At 37.4% G+C, this 21,507-nt stretch overlaps 1 protein-coding gene and 1 pseudogene across 1 annotated transcript in view; one reads left to right on the top strand and one right to left on the bottom strand.

Annotated features, from left to right (window-relative positions):
- Nucleotides 1-21,026, top strand: part of FAM171B (family with sequence similarity 171 member B) — a 68,920-nt gene extending 47,894 nt beyond the window's left edge. The window contains exons 3-8 of the mRNA XM_003791453.3: nucleotides 762-854; nucleotides 6,105-6,263; nucleotides 8,624-8,794; nucleotides 11,902-12,018; nucleotides 18,506-18,629; nucleotides 18,888-21,026. Coding sequence (XP_003791501.1) covers nucleotides 762-854; nucleotides 6,105-6,263; nucleotides 8,624-8,794; nucleotides 11,902-12,018; nucleotides 18,506-18,629; nucleotides 18,888-20,232 — 2,009 coding nt within the window. The 3' untranslated portion in view covers nucleotides 20,233-21,026. The remainder of the gene's footprint in view (nucleotides 1-761; nucleotides 855-6,104; nucleotides 6,264-8,623; nucleotides 8,795-11,901; nucleotides 12,019-18,505; nucleotides 18,630-18,887) is intronic.
- LOC111725833 lies at nucleotides 17,308-17,405 on the bottom strand (annotated as a pseudogene).
- Nucleotides 21,027-21,507: the final 481 nt, after the last annotated feature.

Genomic DNA, 21,507 nt, shown 5'->3' with positions numbered 1-21,507 from the left:
ATGAGAGCTCGTGCTTTCAATAACACCTCAAAACTTACTTTGCTTTTGTAAGATCAGTAAGTTTGATTTGTTGTTGCTTATAAAATACTCTGTTGTTCCACCTTGTTGCTCCAAATCTTGAAATAATTTGTCTCTCAGCTGATCCTGACTTACTCATCCCACCAGTGATGTCGGCTGCCTACTTTTTTAGGCAGGTTCGCTCCATCCTGTGTTACTACTAAAGGTCGCTGGTGAATCATTCTGTGCATTCAACTATTTTCTGCCAACTGAGAGGCCTTTTGGCAAACCATACCATGTGCAGAAGAGCACTTGCTCTTACGTGGGTGTTAAAAACAAAGAGTGGATGTAGGCTCTATCTAGAGAACCTTGAATCATGGATTCAAGAAAAAAAATGTTTTAAGGCTTAAAAAGAAAGTAACAACCCTATGCCATTCCATAGCATAGTTTATTCAGACATTAAACTTGATCATTTATATCTGGAGTTAGATATAAAACCAGTAGTCCCCTTGGTACAGACGACTGTATGAAATAGAAAAGATTAGTGAAGAAAACAGTGATGCCCAGTGTTTTCTTCTCACTTAGTTATGGTTTATTTTCCTCCATCATACTTTATAGTCATTCTTTCTTTGTTCTGAATTGTTCTTTCCATCAAGCCGTTTGTTTCCGCCCCTACATTTTAGGACTTGCTGTCACAGAGCTATATTTGTCCCAGTTTTATTTCCTACATTAAATAAAATGTTTCACTGTGCTCTATTTCACAGTATATTCATCAGTTACACTTTCACTGTTGCCACAAAGCCAAGCAAATATATGGCTATTTGAAGACACTGTTTTAATTACTGGAAAATTAGCTGGTAAGTACAATACTTCTTACTAAGTAAGCACTTAAAGTTATTATTACATAACTGTACTTCTTCAGTAATGAACCAATGTTAATTACAACTTGGGAGAAAGCTAAATTGATCAGAGATTAGTACTGTGAACTGTTCTTTATTTTACTATCAAACTAATAGTGTGGGTGTTTTTTTTTGTTTTTGGTTTTTTTTTTTGTAGCAGAATCATTTTTTTTTTCTTTACTATTTTAGCTTCCCAAATAAGAATATTTGACTTTTGGAATTACCTATCTTGGAAGAAGCTTCTGTCCTTTCTAAATCACACATCTTACTGGGCTTCAGTGGTGGGTGAAATTGGGAGAATGGCAGAGCTCAGGTGGCTCAGACTCTGAGGCTCCTACCTTGCAGACTGACTCCTGTCCTACCTCCTTTGTTGTTGATCTTGCCGCCTGTGCGGAAGACCCCCCCCCCACCCCAGTAGGCAGACGTGACTTGCTTCACATGCATATCCCAAGGGGAAGAGTGTAGAAAACCTCGATTCAAGCTGTGTCCTCCAATTCTGCTTTACCACCACAGATATGGCAGTTCCATCCTTACCTCACCTCCCCACACCTGTCAATTGGTGCTTAGGAGGAACCTCAGAATTCTGTGATTTTTAGTATATAATTATGTGACACTTCTGTAAGTGACAACAATTTGGCTGGATGCAGTGGCTCACCTCTGTAATCCTAGCATTCTGAGAGGCCAAAGAGGAAAGATCCCATGAGATAAGGCATTCAAGACCAGCCTGAGCAGGGGCAAGACCTGGTCTGTACAAAAAATAGAAAAATTAGCTGCCACTGTGGCAGGCAGGGGCCTGTAGTCTCAGGTACTTGGGAGCAGAGTGAGGCAGGAGGATCACTTGAACCTAGGAGTTTCAAGTTGCTGTGAGCTAGGTTGATGCCATGGCATTCAAGCCTGGGTATCAAGAGTGAGACTCTGCCTCAAAAAAAAAAAAAAGTCTTCAAAGTAGGGTCCAGTAAGAGAGTCATGGTGAAGAGAACTGTTTGTGAAAGTTCTTTTCCTTTTTAGATGCTGTTACTTAGTCCTAATATATTAAACCAGAAAACCTAATACTATTTATTGGGAAAAAACTTAAACTAGGGCTTCATTAATTTTGTAATAATTTACTGAGTGAGGCTACAGAATCTTTAGTACCTGAAATGCCAAAGCATTTGGCAGAATTTTGAGGCACTGATTTTGCTGGTGAATGGAGATTTGGCAAATAGTTTCTTTCTTCTTTCCAAATCAGTGGGCACCAGTGTATGTGGAGTTGTGTGTGAAAGGGTAGAAAGTAAATAGGAACCACATGTCTTCAGAGAGAAGCTGTGTTTTATGCTGCTGAGGCCTTAATGTAAATGGGTTCTCTGCAGTACATCTTCTTCAGTCTTTTGACACATCCCTACTCTTTGCTGCACCTTCCAAACCCCATTAGAACTTGACTTTCTGCTGGTGTATATAAAATGGATCAGTGTGAGACTGTCCTATACCACTCCTTTGCCACTGTCCCAAGCAATGGTGGGTGCTCATTTGTATGGACAGTAACTGGCCATCCCGTGGTAGGTCTCCTTGAAAACACTGTGAGACCTCTCAAATTCTCAGGTCACTTCTTTCTACCACCTCATTTCCCGAAGAGATAACCAATTTATAAGACCAGGCAGGGAAGGATGGATGATTCTGATGTGCAGTCTTTTTTAGAAGATATATATCCTTAGAACCTAAATTAATCCACATGAAAAAGCCAACAATCCCGTACATCAATGGGGAAGAGAGATGAACAGATCCTTCTCTACATAAGACAGACGAATGGCTAGCAAACATATGAAAAAAATGCTCATCATCCCTAATTATTAGAGAAATGCAAATTAAAACCACCCTGAAATATCATCTAACCCCAGCGAGAATGGCCCATATCACAACATCTCGAAACTGCAGATGTTGGCGCGGATATGGAGAGAAAGGAGCACTTTTACACTGTTGGTGGGACTGCACACTAATACAACCTTTTGGGAAGGAAGTATGGAGAAACCTCAAAGAAGTCAACCTAGACTTCCCATTTGATCTTGCAGTCCCATTACTGGGCATCTATCCAGAAGGAATAAAAACCTTTTATTATAAAGACACTTGTACTAGACTGTTTAGCACAGCTCAGTTTACAATCGCTAACATGTGGAAACAGCCTAAATGCCCCTCAACCCAGGAATGGATTGGTAAGCTGTGGTGTATGTATACCATGGAATACTATTCAGCCATTAAAAAAATGGAGATTTTGCAGCATTTGTACTAACCTAGATGGAGGTGGACCACTTTATTGTTAGTAAAGCATCACAGGAATGGAGAAGGATGAATCCTATATACTCAATTTTGATATGAGGACAATGACAATGACATGCTGGGGGGTGGAGGAAGGGTAGGGTAGACAGAGAAGGTGGGAGGGGGTGAGGGAAAGGGAAAGAAAAAAAAAAGAAAATAGTGACTAATTCTCACATAAATTGCATTTTATTTTGACCAAGGTACATTATTTGAACAATAATTTTTAATTCAACCTGTTAATAGGTTGTTTAGGATATTGCATCCTCATTTATAAGTGAAATATGTTTGTAATTTCCCTTTATAATAATATATTTTTTCCAATTTTAATACAAGGTATATCCAGATGAAGTAGAATGATTTTGAAGTATTTCCTTTTTTTCTATAGTCTATAAGATTTGACGTGATCTGTTTTTTGAAATTATCTTCTATTTTTATTTATAAATATTAGTTGTCTATTCTTTGAAACTTAGGAAAAAAAATGTTCTCTGATGACTCCATACTGAACCTCAGAGTCAAAGCATTCTATGATAGACATACTTTTATCTGACAATGTTAATGTTACCTTTTTTTTTTTTTGCTTATTATTGTTCAATATTTCATTGCAGCAATCATCTGATTTCTTTCCCGAATGTATTTCTCTTCGTTTGTTCTTTATGAGGTTTTTTGTTTCTAGTCTTTATCTTTTGTTATTAAATTTTAATCCTCTTTAATTTTGTGAAGGCCAAAAGTGGAAACCAAATACACACATGTATATGTATAGAGAAAATTAAAAAATAAAAAAGAAGATATATATCCTCACTTCTTTGCTGGGCCTAGTGACTCATGCCTGTAACTCTCACACTTTGGGAGGCTAAGGCAGGAGGATAACTTGAAGCCAGCTTGAGCAACATAGTGATACCTTGTTTTTACAAAAACTAGAAAAATTATCTGGGTGTGGTGGCATGTGCCTGTAGTCCCAGCTACTTGAGAGGCTGAGGCAGGCAGATCAAGCCCAGAACAGTGTTTTTCAACCTTATTTTTAGTCTCATGGCACACTTGAACCTATGAACTTCCACGGCACACTTAAATTATATTGACCAAAAAAAAAAAAAAACATTAAAAAATAAAAAGAATATCCTTACTTTGAACTTCTTTTGTAAATAATTTAGTTAATGATCTCTAAAAATTTTCTCAGCACACCAGTTGGAAATCTCTGGTCCAGGAGTGTGAGGTCACAGTGAGCTATGCTGATGCTTCTCCTCTCTAATCTGGGCAACACAGAGAGATCCTGTCTCCAAAAATACATCTCTCTGCTTAACCTCCATAAGATACTTTATTGGGAAGGTGTTCAGTTTGTACAATGAAAATGTGTTAGGCCTCTGTGTGAATGTAAAATGTGGTAAGAGGAGGAGAGATTGGAAACTTTAGGAATGTACAAAACCTTATAGAAGCTCAGCTAGATGCTTCACTTAGTTGGCGTGTTTTCAGTTGAAAGAAATTTGTATCTTCAACATAATGAAGCCACATTTTAAAAGACTGAGTTGTAGGTAGTAGCTGCAAGTGATCAGAAGGCATCAGATTACATTCTTGAACAATTTAACCAAACAAGAGTATATTTTAATTGTGTGTTTTTCTTAACTGTTTTCTAGGTATTATTATTTTAGCTTCACACATAAAAAATAAACTCAAGATTTTCCTGTTATTTTTTCCTTTGTTGTCATGCACCTTTTTAAAAGTTGATACTTTTTTCATTCTAATAATTTAACTGATTACTTTTGTCTTTACTAAAATCCAAATCAAAAGCTGACATTCATGATAATTTTTAGTTTTAAGGACTTACGTGTTGATCTTTGAATTGTTAAATAAAATGCATTGATTGCAGAAATTTTATTTATTTTTATTTTTTATTTTTTTGACAGGCAAAATATACCACAGTGAAATAGTTTGTATTTTCAGTTTTGAAATTGGTTTCATTCCAATTTTTCTCTCACTTGACAATATTACAAGGTAGACAATTAGAAGATAGACAATTTCTCTCACTTGACAATATTAGAAGATAGACAATTCGAAGCTACTGAGATAATATTTATAAGTTGAGTGCCTTGTATTTGGAGACTTTTAATGCATGATTAATTATCTGACAGAGAAACCTACCTACTTAAGTACATGGCTGAATGCCAAGGACACTTTCTGTTGCAAGTTGCTGAAAACCCAGTCCTGAACTACCTAGGGCCCAAAGGAAGCATTTATTTATTTTTCAAATAATTGATAAGTTTATATAGTAGGACCAACTTTAGATAGACATAGCTTGGTCAGGACTTAGTAGAAATAATTGAAAACTGGTTTTAAACTGGTTTTACCAACTCTGCACTTGATTTTCAAATGAACTTCCATTTTTGGTCACAAGGTGGCTGTTGCAACTCCCAGATGTATACCTGCTCAAATAAAATCTAGCAAGGGGGACAGGGGAAGGGAAGCAAGTCTTCCCCAGTGAAGTCCAAGCAAAACTCACAGTGCATCTCATTAACTGTGCTTGGGACAAGGCCAGTCAATGAGCAGCTCACTGTGGCTAAGTGAATAATGAGATACTTTTAATTGGCTTAAGCCTATTCTGGTATGCACCATCAACACTACTAGTGTTACAGAAATGAGACCCCAAATGAACCACATGGGATAAAAATAGTCATTGTGGTGTTTTGTAGAGTGAAACCCAAAAATGGGTGAGGAAATTCTGGGTAGCATAATCAAGTAATATGAGTGTGCCTTGTGTAAACTAAGGAAAGGGACATTTCTTACTTAGTTCTGAATTTAAAATGATTACGTGAGTTGTTACTGATGTTTGGAAATTAATTATAACTGCTTCTTTTAAACTAAAATGTTCCAGTGATGCTATGCTTAACGTGCATTTTTCTATTTGTTAATGAGATTTCCTTTTTCCAGATGCCAAATCTCAACCAAGTGTTCAGTTTTCAAAAGCCTTAATTAAACTTCCTGACAACCATCACATTAGCAATGTTACTGGCTATCTCACAGTTCTACAACAATTTTTGAAAGTGGACAATTTTCTGTATACAACTGGAATTACTCTCAATAAACCAGGTATTATCTAACTTTTCCATAATGTAACCATTTTTATAAAAATTGCATAAATCTTTCAAATATTTAGGTAGATATTTAGAGAGCTATTAGATATTTGATATTACTACATACTTAAGCTTCAGAGAATACATGAAACTTTTGAAGTAAATGTAGTTGTTAAAATTCTTTAACTATGTTAATTATATGGATTTACTTGCTCCTTTTTTTATTATTTTAAGGTATTTATGATCTTAACACAGAGGCTTGATAAGGTAAACAGGAGCGTGACGTCAAGGAAAACGTCCTAGCCAACCCACAGTCACACATCACAGATGTGATGTTTTAATATTCTGAAAGCCTTGTGTCCAGACAGGTAGACTCTTCTGGCCAAACTAAGGTGACAGAAGAAAAGAGGTATTTCACCTCCTTCTCTGGTCTGGAGCAATTCTCACTATGTTCAACAAGGTTTAAAGATTCCACAATCTCAACTCCTCAAAAAGCATTCTCTGGGAGAACACAGCCCCACCCTGGCAGAGAACAGCTTCCAGGCTTGTAGCCTGTAGTGGCCTGGGAGCGTTGAGGGAGTGGGGGATATTCAGCAAGCCAGGCTGCAGAATATTAAAGTGATGGGTCTTGCGTTTCGCACTGAAAGCCAGGAAATTTCTTCCAGATCAATTGCTCCTCATCCTGCTTTCCTTTGTCCATTCTCTGCAATTCTATTCCTAATTTAATTTCTAATCTACTTATAATTAATAATTGAATATTGGTTTTAAGCTTATAAAATCATTATTACTAGTAATGCAAGCACATCATGATATGACTCTTCCCTTAAGTATTCCCACATGCACTCTTCATGGGATTGCATTCTCAATTTGGTTCTCAGTGTGGTGGTGGTTGTTCAGAAATGCTATTCATTTCTTTACTTTGATTTCATACCTTGAAACCTTGCTGAATTCATTTATCAAATCTAAGAGTCTTTTAGAGGAGTCCTTAGGGTCTCTAGGTATAAGATCCTATCATCAGCAAGCAGAGATAATTTGACTTTTTCCTTCAATTTGGATGCCCTTTATTTCTTCCTCTTCACCAATTGCTCTGGTTAGAACTTCCAGTACTGACTGGAACAGAAATGGTGAAAGTCGGCGTCCTTGTCTTGTTCCAGGTGTCAGGGGAATGCTTTCACCTTTCCACATACAGTATGACGTTGGCCGTGGGTTTGTCATGTATGGCTTTTATTATTTTGAAGTATGTTTCTTCTATGCCAAGTTGTGTACTGTTTTTTTTTGTTGTTGTTTGTTTGTTTTGCTTTGTTTTGGCTGGGGCCAGGCTTGAACCCACCACCCCCGGTATGGGTGGCACTCTACTCCTTGAGCCATAGGCACTGCCCTATGTTGAGTTTTTTGAGAGTTTTTATCACGAAGAGATGCTAAATTTTGTGAAATGCTTTTTTCTTCTTTTTGCATCTGTTGAGATGATGTGTTTATATGGTGCATTACCTTTTAGACTTTCATATGCTGAGCCATCCTTGCATCCCTGGCATAAAGCTCCCTTGATTATGATGAATAAGATGTGCTATTGGGTTCTGTTTGCTGATACTTTGTTTAAGACTTTTACATCTACGTTCATCAGAGATATTCACCTGTAGTTTTTGTTTTTGTTGTATCCTGGCATTGGTATCAGGGTGACACTGGCTTTGTAGAATGAGGTAGGGAGAATTCCTTCCCTCTTGATCTTTTGGAACAATTTCAGCAGGAATAGTATCAGTTCTTCTTTGTACATCGGGTAAAATTAGCTGTGGATCTAAACTTTTTTTGTGTTGGGAGATGTTTTTATTATTGATTCAATCTTGCTACTCATTATTGGTCTGTTCAGGAGTTCTGTTTCTTCCTGGTTCAATCTGGGGAGGATGTAGTTTTTAGGAATTCATCCATTTCCTTACGTTTTCCAGTTTGTGAGCATATGGTTCATATTAGTCTTTGGCAATCTTTTGTATTTCTGTAGGATCAGTTGTAATATCCTTTTTCACTTCTGATTTATTTGGATCTTCTCTGGATTAGTCTAGCTAGTGGCTTATGAATTTTGTTTGGCTTTTTGCAGAATCAATTTTTTTGTTTAATCAATCCTTTGTATTGTTTTTTGGTCTCTGTTTCACGTAGTTATTCTCTGCTCTGATTTTTGCTGATTCTTTTCTTCTGCTAGCTCTGGGTTTGGTTTGTTCTTGTTTTTCTCATTCCTTGAGGTACCATGTTAGGGTGGATAGCTATTTCATCCTAAGATGGATAATCTTGGGTGAAATAGAGGAACTAGATATTTTAGATTCTTAATCTGTTAGGCAACTGCAACCTCTGTTTACATATGATTTTAATAAACTCTTTTTTCTTTAGGTTTTGAAAACATTGAATTGACTCCTCTTGCTGCAATATGTGTGAAAATATATTCTGGAGGAAAAGAATTAAAGGTGAATGGCTCTATTCAAGTTTCTCTTCCCCTTCTACATACAAATGATGTAAGTGCAGGGGATCGTGTACCTGCCTGGACATTTGACATGAACACAGGTATGTGATCTAAGTGAAAATATTCTCAATATTTTGAAAAATTTCTTTTGAATATTTGAGTATGTTATCTTAGAATTTGATACTGCTGTAGTTTTTCAGTAACATTATTATTTTATTTACTTTAGAGTGATCACATTGGCCTCACTTTAATACAGCCATGGGGGGAAGTGAGGCCAACACATTATACAGGGTATCCATAAAGTTCGTGTACAATTATTATGTTAAACTATTTTAAATTGGTATAAAATAGCATCATTTATTTGCATTCCCTTGCCTTTTCAATACACCCAACATATTGAGGCAAAAATACATTTTTTAAAAAATTGTTTTTCTATATAGGATTGTTTTTCTTTTGATAGGCAGTATCAGCTTATCTAAAAGCTCAGTTAAGGAAATTGTGAAATGTATGGTAATTTCATGAAAATAAGTAGTATTTTGTTGCTAAGACATAGAAAGAGTCATTATTCCTTCTCCCCTCAACACCTTTATTTAACAGTGTTCTTTCCTGGGTATTGCCTTCTAAATAGCAACTAGAAGTATATGTAAAATACATATTCCTCCATAGTTTCCCTTGGTTCTGTTCTTAGAATCCTATGTAAATAAGGTGGGAGTGCTAAGTTACAAAAAACCAAAATAAAACAAAAGAAACAAGGAAAAAAGAAATGATCACCCCATAACTGAGAAGTCCAGAGGCAGGACTGCCTTGGATGAGGCAAGCTGCAGAGCTGAGACAGTTTTACAAGGCTTGGTTTCCCTCATCTCTTTCCTCTATGTTAGTCCCTTTCTTTTATTTTTATTTATTTGTTTTTATTAAATCATAGTTGTGTACATTAATACTATCATGGGGTACAGTGTGTTGTTTCCATATACAATTTGAAATACTTTCATCCAATTGGCCAACATAACCTTCATGTCATTCTCATAGTTGTTGTGTTAAGACATTTATATTCCACATTTAGAAAGATTCACATGTACCCTTATAGGATAAATCATAGGCATGATCCAAGCAGTCACCCTCCCTCCACCCATCCTCCCCTCTCTCCTTCCCTCCCTCTCCCCTTTCTTAGGCTAAAATTGGGTTATGGCTTTCCTATGATAGCTAAAAATTAATTTCATAATAGGGTTGAGTACATTGGATCCTTTTTCTTCCATTCCTGAGATACTTTGCTAAGAAGAATATTTTCCAGCTCCATACATGTAAATATGAAGGAGGTAAAGTCTCCATCTTTCTTTATGGCTGCATAGTATTCCATGGTGTACATATACCACAATTTATTGATTCATTCATGGGTCAATGAGCACTTGGGCTTCTTCCATGACCTAGCAATTAAGAATTGGGCTGCAGTGAACATTCTGGTGCAAATATCTTTATTGTAGTGTGATTTTTGGTCTTCTCAATATATACGTAGCAGAGGAATTATAGGATCAAATAGCAATCTATTTTTAGTTCTCTAAGTGTTCTCCAGATGACTTTCCACAAGGGAGGTATTAGTTTGCATTCCTACCAGCAGTGTAAAAGTGTTCCCTTTTCTGTTAGTCCCTTTCTGGGGTGGGATTTCCCTCCAGTGTATAACTTTATATGTAGCCAAGTTGAAGGCAAATGGAGCAATTCTTTTCTTTCTTTGTTTTTTTTTTTTTTTTTTTTTGCAGTTTTTGGCCGGGGTTGGGTTTGAACCTGCCACCTCTGGTATATGGGGCTGGTGCCCTACTCCTTTGAGCCACAGGCACCGCCCTGTAGCTCTTAAATCTCTTCGTAGCTCTTAAATTCAACACAGCACAAGCTCTTGGGTTCACTGCACTTGTAGAGTGGAATTTGTATGCCCATTTTGGAACCTGTGTTTGTACCCACAGGTACAGTGCACAGATGTATTTAGGCCTAGGTCACATGTTGGAGCTGGGGATGGAATCTTTAACTACTTATGTGGACTGAGAATAGGGGGTTGTAGTTTCTCAGAAGAGAGACTTGGAATGGGATTTCACTGTAACTGGAAATATGGGCAGTGAGGCCAAAAAGTGACACAAATTTTCACTTTCAGAAGGTAAGCCTGAGTATATCTATATTTTTAAGAAAAAGTGGAAACTATACAACCATGATAACATACTATTGTAAATCTTTGGAATTTACAAGAGTTCTAAGAGTATAGTCCATTGACCAGCAGGACCATGTGGAACAAGTCATTTAACTTATTAATGTTTAGGCCTCAGCTTCCCTACTTGTTGAATGGGAGAATTGTTAAACTACTTTAATGAAACTGTCTGCTGCTTGCCTTCTGGCTGATTGTCCCACCTGGCAAATGTCTTTGTTTCTACGGTTCCTTTGAGTTATAAAGGTTTTGATGATTTATATCTGTGCAACACTTTGTTACTATTTAAAAGCAGTAGATTAAATCATTCACACATTTTAAGAGTTTCTACTTTTAAAAAGACCGTTTTTACACGTTATAGATAATATACCACCTCAAATAAGTAAATGAAGCTACACATATATAGCAAACCTGTACAGAGCTTTGTTATGCGATTTATTAATAAAACTTCATAGAAGGTATCAGTTTTACTGAATTCTTTTTTCTATGGATGGCAAAATTTTATTGGATCAGATAGCATTTTTTTTAAATTTTAAGAACGTTCTAAAAGAATAATACCAACATTACTAGGACAAAATAATGTTTAATACAAAATTAATAAGGCCATAAAACATGTACTGTAAGCATTTAGTAAAAATCCCAGAACAGGTGGAGCATAACTACCTGATGATGAATTGAGATTTCACTATTCATATTCTTAAGAGAGATATCGCAATATGCACATTTTAAACATTATTTGGAGAGTCATGATTTTTCTGAGTACGTCTATATTTCATCCTTTGCTTTATTTTTAATGATTTGTTTTTATTATTTTATTATTTATTCTATTTTACATATTATAGTATGTTCTATATTATAATGTGATAATAAATATTATCCCAGGATAATATATTGCCACAGTTTTTGTAATCTTTGAAAAAGTCCTGTAAAGTAGTCTACCTATGACTAGCAGCAAACTCTTATTAGCTCTTAAAAATATATAAGTGTAATTAACTAGTGTTTTTTGCTTACTTTCCTTTTTAGGTGCTTGGGTAAATCATGGCCGGGGAATAGTAAAGGAATATAACAATCATTTAATTTGGACATACGATGCACCACATTTAGGGTACTGGATAGCAGCTCCACTTCCAGGAACTAGAGGTATTGTAAAAATGAAACAAAGTAATATTTAAAAGTAATCCAATTAGTCTTTCTGGAATTGATATGGGAGACTCAATTTTATTCTGAGCATTGCCACTTACCAGCTGTATAACACTGAGAAAAGCACTTAAGCTCTTGATCTCAGCTTTGTTTCTCTTTCACGTGTATAAGAAAAGATTAAGCTCCATGCACACTAAGGCTCTTATATGAATATATGGTAGATGAGTCTGTGAAGACTGAAGTTTGTTCAAGTCAAGTATTTTCTTGGTTTATTTTGTCATAAGTAAATTCCATCCAGATCAGGTACAGCTTTTGTTTTCAAGCAACAGAAAAATATTTTAGATAATTTAAAGAAATTTACTCTATTAGACGTATGTGGAGAGTTCATAGGATCTTAGGGAAGGCTGAAGAACCAGATGCTAAAAGCCAGGGATCCCTGCAGCAGCAGGAGGCCCAGTTAGCAGGCATGCTTGACTGCCTTGGCCAGGCTGCTGCTGTGGATGGCTGGCTTCAGCCTTTTCCAGTCTCTTTTTCATAGTGTTCCTGATCATTCTAGGAATGAAGAATGGTTATTGGATTGGCCAAACATTGGGTCATGAGTCTACCCTTGGGTAGAGGGATGGAGAAAAGGAAAAGCTCTTTAATAACAGTCCCCCCAGGCTTCTTCCAAGAGAAGACAAATGATATACTAAATGGAAAATTGGCTTTACATTTTGAACAGAAGGTGGGATCAAGGCTGGTGGGCAAAAACACGAATTGACCACTCGGGATATTCATATTTCAAGAGATCTAACCATTTATTTTCCTAGTTACAACATGATATAAAGTTATCTAGATACTTTGTACTTAAACCCTACATTCATCTCAAGTTGTCTAAGTATCTCAAAATACTCAGACATTCCATGTTACCCAGTAAGTCTTCTTGAAAAAAGAGAAATCTTCTAAACCTGCTTCAGTCTGGACTGTTTGCATTACCAGCCTGCTACTACTTTCAGGATACTTTGGGTGTTTCCTGGCATAAATGGAGTTGTTTTTGGCTTACTCTACTACCAGTTGTTATGATCACCTTTCTGGTCTCCAGTATTTTGTTGCTATTGTTCTGTTACTGAATTTTCCTTTATCCTTGCAGATTTGTGTGTTTACAGAATCAAAACAAAGCACAACTTGGTGTCATTTTAGTGAAGAGTTTTCGGTAAAAGTTGGACACAGCTATCTCATTCTTATCAGTGATGTGTCAGGGTTGATTCTTCTGGTTTGTTGAGTGTTTTTGCTCCCAGCTGAGAGGCAGCTGCTGTGTGGCCATTTCATGCTGATCAGGAATTGTCTCAACGCATACTTTGATCCAGGGCACAGATGACCTTTCACATACGTTTCTCTTTAGCATTCTATCACCTAACTTTATAACAACTATTATTTTGAAGGTGCTCAGTTTTCTAAAAGAGTTTTGTTAATCTGGTTTGATTAAAAAAAATAAAAATAAATCCAGTTTGATTTATTTAAAAAAAAATCCAGTTTACTTTCCTTTTACATTGGCAATATTTGAGTTTTAAACTATGCATGATAATAAGCCCTTTCTTGGTGAAGGCAGAATTTAATATTTCAATAAAAATATGAATCATTAGTCATGTCTGATCAAGAAGGATGCTCTTTTTGTTTCTATTTGAACTTACTTCTTACAGTATTATTTATTCAGCAACCAGAGGGGGGTCACTTTGGCTCTTCATGGTGTAAGATATCATGCCATCTTACCAGCTGTCTGGCCTTATCCCATTCTATATTTGCAACTATAATGAAATATTGATGAAAAAGAACAATTAATATTTAATACTTCATCTCAGCTAAATCCAAGTTATTTCATTTTTAATAAAAACAACCCTAAGAAACATTTGAGTTTTATAGAGACGTACATTTCCACTAAGAACATATCTGAAAGAATTTATATAAGATGGCTTTGTGAATTACAAAAGCCAAAATAGTTTCCTAAAACAGGTGGAAGTTCTGTTCCAGCTTATCTGTTGGAAAAGAGGAAAGGTTTTGTGTGGATCAGAGTACTATGATAAAAGTATGGGATTCTCATTTATTTTGAATTAGCGGTCATCTAGTGATTCTTTTGTGAAACCTATTCTGCAAGCATATCAGAGAAAAAGAAACTCCATACTAGAAGTATGGATAACTTGAAGATAGCTCTGCTTTGCCTACAGTTAACTGAGTGGGCGTGATATAGGTACTTACACACCTGAGTATGTTTCTTATTTCTAAATTGGGGGAGCTGGGTACTGTCTTAGTCTTCTCAGCTGCCATTATAAAATACCACAGACTGGATGGCTTAAACAAAAGAAATCTATTTTCTCCCAGTCTGGAGGATAAAGTCTAAGATTGTGGTACTGTAAGGTTTGCTAAGGCCTCTGCCTGGCTTGTAGGTGGTTGTCTTCTTACAAGGCCCACATACAGCTTTCACGTACCAACCATTTCTCCTGTTCTCAGTGGACATTGACTGGCTGTCTTAGAATTCAGTGCAGTTCTGATACTATCTACTTGTGGAAGTAACAACAGATAACACAGGTTAAGGGCTCAATCCTACAAGACTGCCCCAACTTCAGATGCCAGTTGGAAGCAGCAGGTTCCCAGGGTACCCACACTGTCCTATATAGCTTCAAATTGGGAGTTACCATAACCCTTTCCTTAAGTTCAATAGTTTGCTGTGATTCAGGGAAACTCTTCCTTAACTTTTACCAGTCATTATACAGGATGTAATAAAGGATACACATGAGGAGACAAGTGAGGGAGTACAGACATAGGACGGATCTGTAAAGGTCCCAAGTGCAGGAGCTTCTGTCTACAGAGACGGGGTACACACCACCCTTCCGGCCTGTGTATGTGTTCATCAACTTGGAAGCTTTGTGAACCCCATACTTTAGGGATTTTTTATGGAGTCTTCTTCTCATAGGCATGATTCATAATTAGCTCAACTCCACATCCTCTTCCTCCCCCAGAGGCTGAGAGCGGTGCGGAAAGTTCCAAGCTTCTAACCAGGGCTTAGTCTTTGCAGATGACCAGCGCCCATCCAGGAGCCCACTGAGAGTTCTCTCGTTAGAGCAAAAGATGCTTCAGTCATCTAGGAAATTCCACAGGGTTTAGGCTTTCTGTGTCAAAAACTGGGGTCAAAGACCAGATAATAGAATAAAAGATTCTTCTGGGCTGGGCGCAGTGGCTCACGCCTATAAAACCTAACACTCTAGGAGGACGAGGTGAGTTGCCTGGGTTCATGAGTTAGAGACCAGCCTGAGCAAGAGTGAGACCCTTTCTCTACTAAAAAAATGAAAAACTGAGGTAAGAGGATTGCTTGAGTCCAAGAGTTTAAGGTTGCTGTGAGCTATGATGCCATGGCACTCTACTAAGAGGGACAAAGTGAAACTTGTCGCAAAAAAAAAAAAAAAAAGATTCTTCCAGGAGCACCCCTTATTGCTCAGGAAATTGCAAGGGTTTTAGAGGTTCTATGTCAGGAACTTTGAGCACATGTCTGTGTTTTATTATGTCACAATCTCTAATATCCCTGAACATTTTAAGATGTGATTATTACTGTAAAATCAAAATTGGTCCTATGATGGGCTACTTAGTGTCTGGTGTTTTGGAGCTACTTTAGTTATAATGTAGTAACTATATGAAATTTTGTTTTTTAAAATTAAATTTTATTTTTTTTAAATTGAATTTTAAATAGGATTCTAGAATGATTTGGAAAAAATTTTAAGGGCAAGACATTAAAATAACTTTCCAGATTGCTGTAGGAAAGTAGTGGGTAAAGCATAAAGTTTAATAAACAAATGTTTATGAATATGTTTTAAATATGTATTTCCAAATATATTTGAGTGAAAATATATTGTGATTTTCCTCCTCTCCTAACCCCCTAGGCATTCACACACATGCCCAAAGCACATGAGCAGATTCAAGCCCTTAGCTGCTGTCATGTGTATGGGGTTTGGAGCAAGCCCAATAGTTATCAACCTATTTCCAAATGTGACTTCTGTCAGATTCTTGTGGAGTAAAAATTGTTAGCATCACTCCCTTGTAGAAACGTATAAGATGTACCCAGATACAGTTAAACTTGTCTCTGCTGTAGCTCTTGATCCCGCATAGGAATCTGCGGATGGGATTAAGTCACTTTCATTTCTTTTGTTTGAAGAAATTTCCTATCGTGCTGTACTTATTTGTCTCTTAGAAAAGAGAAATGCTAGATTATCAGTCACCATCTCTGAAACTGTGGCCATACTACAGTGAGCTGAGCACTGTTCTAAGTGTTTCACAAGTTTTAACTCATTTAATCCTCAACAACACACAGGGTTGGATATAACTGTTATTAGTGCTTTACAAATGAGGGAACTGAGACACAAAGAGAGCAAAGTTGCCCAAAACCACATAAAAATAAATGGTAGGGTCCAGGATCCTAATTCAGATACTGTGGCTCCAACGTCTATATGGATAACCACAATGGTGCTTCTCACAGCTTTTAATGTTATTGTTACCACTCTGCCTTTATCAAATTAGGCAGAAGAAACCTAAAACAAGTGGTCGTTCAGTTTCTTCCAGGGTCCTTAATGCAGGCAGAATCCTCATTACGGATGTTTCCTTATGGTGGAGTTTACTAGAAAACCACCACTCACTCTTCTCAACCCATTACCCTCCACCCATGTTAGAATCTAGTTGATAGGCTCAGCGCTGATAGCTCAGCAGGTAGGGCACCAGACACATACACCAGAGCTGGCAGGTTCGAAGCCAGCCCTGGCCCCAGCCTCAGCCTGCTGAACAACAATGGCAACTACAACCAAAAAATAGCCAGTTGTTGTGTCAGGCGCCTGTAGTCCCAGCTACTTGGGAGGCTGAGGCAAGAGAGTCGCTTAAGTCCAAGAGTTTGAGGTTGCTGTGAGTGGTGATGCCATAGCACTTTACCCAGGGTGACAGAGTGAGACACTGTCTCAAAAAAAAAAAAAAGAATCTAGTTGATACTGACAAATAGACTTGTTATAGAGATCTTAGTGATACAGAAGCAGATTACTTTAGGATTAATTGCCCAATAACATTTTTTGCAGAATCTTAATAGCCTAAACTGATAATCATAGTGTATGATCCAGCTTTAACTGCAGTAAAATGTACCCAACAACATTTGTATATGTGTGCTCTTTCATAACAGGAAGGTAGTGGGCCAGCTGTGCCTCTGCTCTGCTTCCCTGTGGTCTTGGTGTTGTCCTGTTCTAAAGTCTAAGTGGAAGGAGTTACAACTCTTTTTTTTTTTTTTTTAATATGGAACGCTTCATGAATTTCCTTGTGTAGAGGCCATGCTAATCGTCTCTGTATCATTCCAATTTTAGTATATGTGCTGCCAAAGCAAGCACAGGAGTTACAACTCTTAATTGTCAAAGTCCAGATTTTTTTTTTTCCCAGACAGAGTTGCACTTTGTCACCCTGGGTAGAATGCAACGGCGTCATAGCTGACAACAACCTCAAACTCTTGGGCTCAAGCATTCCTGCCACAGCCTCCTGAGTAGCTGAGACTTCAGGTGCCCACTACAGTGCTTGGCAAGTTTTTTCTAGATTTTAGTAGAGACAGGAGTCTCTTTTGGTCAGGCTGGTGTCAGATTCCTGAGATGAAGCAATCAACCTGCCTTGGCCTCCTAGCATGTTAAGATTACAGGTGTGAGCCACTGTGCCCAGCAAATCCCAGAATTTTTAGATTCTCTCTATTCTTTATATCCCTGCTTGCTTTGGAAAATTATTTTTTAAATTTATCTTTAAAACCTTTTAAAATCAAAATGCAGCTAATAATCAGCAGTTACGGCCATCATTCTGTCTCAAAAATTTCTTACACAAAGCTTAAATTAGTTAGAAATATTTTCTTCCAGTTTATTTTACCAAATATTTTGCCACTTGGGTTACCATTTTACTACCTCTTGATACCATTTCCTCACCACTCACTGTCTAATGCAGAAGCCAATGTCACATATTTTAGGTTTTTGTTATAGTAGCATCTCAGCATCTAGATACCAATTTTTGCAGCAATTGCTACAGTAACAACCCTGCTGTCTCAGTGGCTAATAATATCAGGTATTTACTTGGGACTTACATGCCATAAATGTGGGCTGACTTCTGCAGTGTTTTGCTTGGCTTAGTCCAGTTCAACAGATTTTCTCATTCCAGACCCCAGATTGAAGGAATAGTGACTTTCTAATCTTCACATATTAGAAGGCCTCAGCAAGAGGGCAGAGCCACATCATGTAGCCTCCCTTATCATGCTCACATTTCATTGCTTAAAACAAGTCAATTGGTTAAGCCCAAAGGATAGGGAAGGTCTGCTTTACCCAACGGGAAGTCTGGCATGGGAGGGAAGCAAAGAAAAGTGTGTATACACATTTAATTTGCCCCACCCATGATACCACAGAGTTGAACATTTGATTTAAAATAACATATTTCTCTTTGTGTATATTGAACCGTGTAGGTTCAGGTATAAATGAAGATTCCAAGGACATAACCGCCTACCATACAGTGTTTCTTACGGCCATATTAGGAGGCACGATTGTCATTGTCATTGGGTTTTTTGCTGTACTGCTTTGCTATTGCAGGTAAGAACATACGAATCAATGTGTGCGTGAGTCCAGAAAACTATCATTTCCTAGTATCATCTCAGTATGTTCTGTGCACTACAAAGTTTATTTTAGAAATAAGTTGTATAATCTTTGAAATATATAGGTTAAAAATAAAAACAGATAAATTCTAACAGTAGCATTGCACCTGTGATGTGCATATGGTGGAGTGATTTTTTTAAAAAATCTTTCAGATCATGACTTTTAAATACTTTTTGCCTTTTTTTTCTATTTTAGGGATAAGTGTGGTACTCCACAAAAAAGAGAAAGAAATATCACTAAACTTGAGGTTCTGAAGAGAGACCAGACAACATCAACAACACACATAAATCACATCAGTTCAGTCAAAGTTGCATTGAAAGCTGAGGATAAGTCACAGTTATTCAATGCCAAAACCTCCTCATATAGCCCTCAAAAAAAGGAACCGTCCAAGGCAGAAGCAGAAGAAAGAGTTTCCATGGTGAAAACTAGGGACAATTTTAAAATCTACAATGAAGATGTTTCATTTCTATCAGTCAATCAAAGTAACTATTCAAGAAACCCAGCACAGTCTTTGGAGCCCAATGTAGGGTGCAAACAACCTAAACATATTAACAACAATCTGTCTTCATCTTTAGGTGATGCTCAAGAGGAAAAGAGGTATCTCACAGGTAATGAAGAGGTGTACGGACATTCCCACATTCCTGAACAGCTTATGCACATCTACAGCCAGCCCATTGCCATCCTTCAAACGTCTGATCTTTTCTCTACTCCAGAGCAGTTGCATGCTACTAAGTCAGCTACTTTGCCAAGAAAGGGACAGTTAGTCTATGGCCAATTGATGGAACCAGTAAACAGAGAGAACTTTACACAGACATTGCCCAAAATGCCAATGCATTCTCATGTACAGCCCCCAGATGCCAGGGAAGAGAATATCATACTTGAAGGTCAACAGAGTTTGCCCTCCCAGACTTCAGATTGGAGCCGATACTCCAATAGCTTGCTGGAATCTGTCTCTGTTCCTGGAACACTAAATGAGGCTGTTGTGATGACTCCATTCTCATCAGAACTTCAAGGAATTTCAGAACAGACGCTCCTGGAGCTGTCCAAAGGAAAGCCCTCCCCTCATCCCAGAGCCTGGTTTGTGTCTCTTGATGGAAAGCCAGTCGCACAAGTGAGACACTCCTTTATAGACCTGAAAAAGGGCAAGAGAACCCAGAGCAATGATACCAGTCTGGACTCTGGGGTGGACATGAATGAGCTTCACTCTAGTAGAAAGCTTGAGAGGGAGAAAACATTCATCAAAAGCATGCATCAGCCCAAGATCCTTTACTTAGAAGATTTAGACCTGAGCAGCAGTGAGAGTGGAACCACTGTCTGCTCCCCCGAGGACCCAGCTTTAAGGCACATCCTGGATGGAGGGAGTGGAGTTATTATGGAGCACCCTGGGGAAGAGTCCCTGAGAAGAAAAAGCACTACTGAAGATTTTGAAGCCAATACATCCCCCACGAGAAAAAGGGGCAGACCACCACTAGCCAAAAGAGATAGCAAGACTAATATCTGGAAGAAGCGAGAGGAACGCCCACTGATACCCATAAATTAACTCCTAGGGGACTGTGTGTCTGCTGTCTCATGCTGTTTATTCTTGCTTCTTGTTGTAAATTGCAGTATGAACTTAAGAAGTTGAGACTGAATGAGATCTCATGGTTCTTGGACATGTCTCAAGCAGAGTAAGTAGTAAAATGGTAACGTAATCAGAGAGGAAGATACTAAGAAATGCTTTTTCTGGCCTATTCTTTTCATTTATTTTTGGGTGATGAGTTTAAAGTATCCAAATTTTCGAAATGTAAAATAGTATCAAGATGGTATCTGGAAATGTTGCTCAGTCAATAAATTTGGCCCTGCCTCTGTTAAGAATAACTCACTGAAACATGTACTTCTTACAAAAAAAGTTGCTTACAAAAATGTTGCCTCTGCATTGGTGACTACCCTGTGGGACATTCAGAAATGAAACTGTCTTCTTCAGGTATCATGGTCTTGTGAATTATCATTATTATTTCCTCTTCTGCCCATACTTGAGAATTACTTCGTAAATGTTTTGGATTGATGGCATTCTGGAATTTAAAACCAAACACTTTTGTGGGGAGATGAATAGTATGTGTCTTGTACCATCCTGAAAGTAAATCCCACATTCATATATGATGAGCAAGAAGCTACTTGGTCGTTAGAGATGGAGACGCCTGGTCTCTATCTTTGCTTGGTTTGGGATATAATGTCATAGAATAAATAAGTTGCTCTGAAGCAACCCCCCACAATGAAGTGAGCTTAGCTATTTAGGAAAAGTTTTTACCAATCTGAAAATAAGTCTTTGATTTTTGTTTAAGGCTCACTAAGACATGTAGGCTAAAATCAGTTTGAGTATGTTTCTTCTATTCCAAAAACCCAATTTCAGTTACTTAAAGGTTATCAAGTTTAAAAGAAATCAAGATTTGAAAATTTTGTATGAACATCAAAAAATTAACAAAGTATGTGAAATAAACATCGATTTTTTTTCCCCCTGAAATGTTGACAAGCAATAAAAGAAATGCTGTTTTTCCTGAGGCTCAAACATACCTTCAGGATATTGGTCATATATCAGGTGTTGACATTCATAAAATGTGTTTGAAGAAAACAGTTTCAGTTTCAGGGGAAAAGTAGGAGCTTTTCCTTAAGTCACTGATAGCCAGAGCAACATTTTCTTCAGTTTTATTAGTAACATAGCCATATTTTTTTCATTGCAGTAAAGAATTCTGCAATGTGTGCACACATTTACAAGCTACTTTTAATTATGTCTTCAACTCTGAATTATCATTGGTATGTCCTAAACATGAAAGCTCAT

This window comes from Otolemur garnettii, unplaced genomic scaffold (assembly GCF_000181295.1).
Source record: "Otolemur garnettii isolate 467f Iridium unplaced genomic scaffold, OtoGar3 scaffold00048, whole genome shotgun sequence".
NCBI lineage: Eukaryota > Metazoa > Chordata > Mammalia > Primates > Galagidae > Otolemur > Otolemur garnettii.
This window is presented reverse-complemented; position numbering and strand designations above follow the sequence as displayed.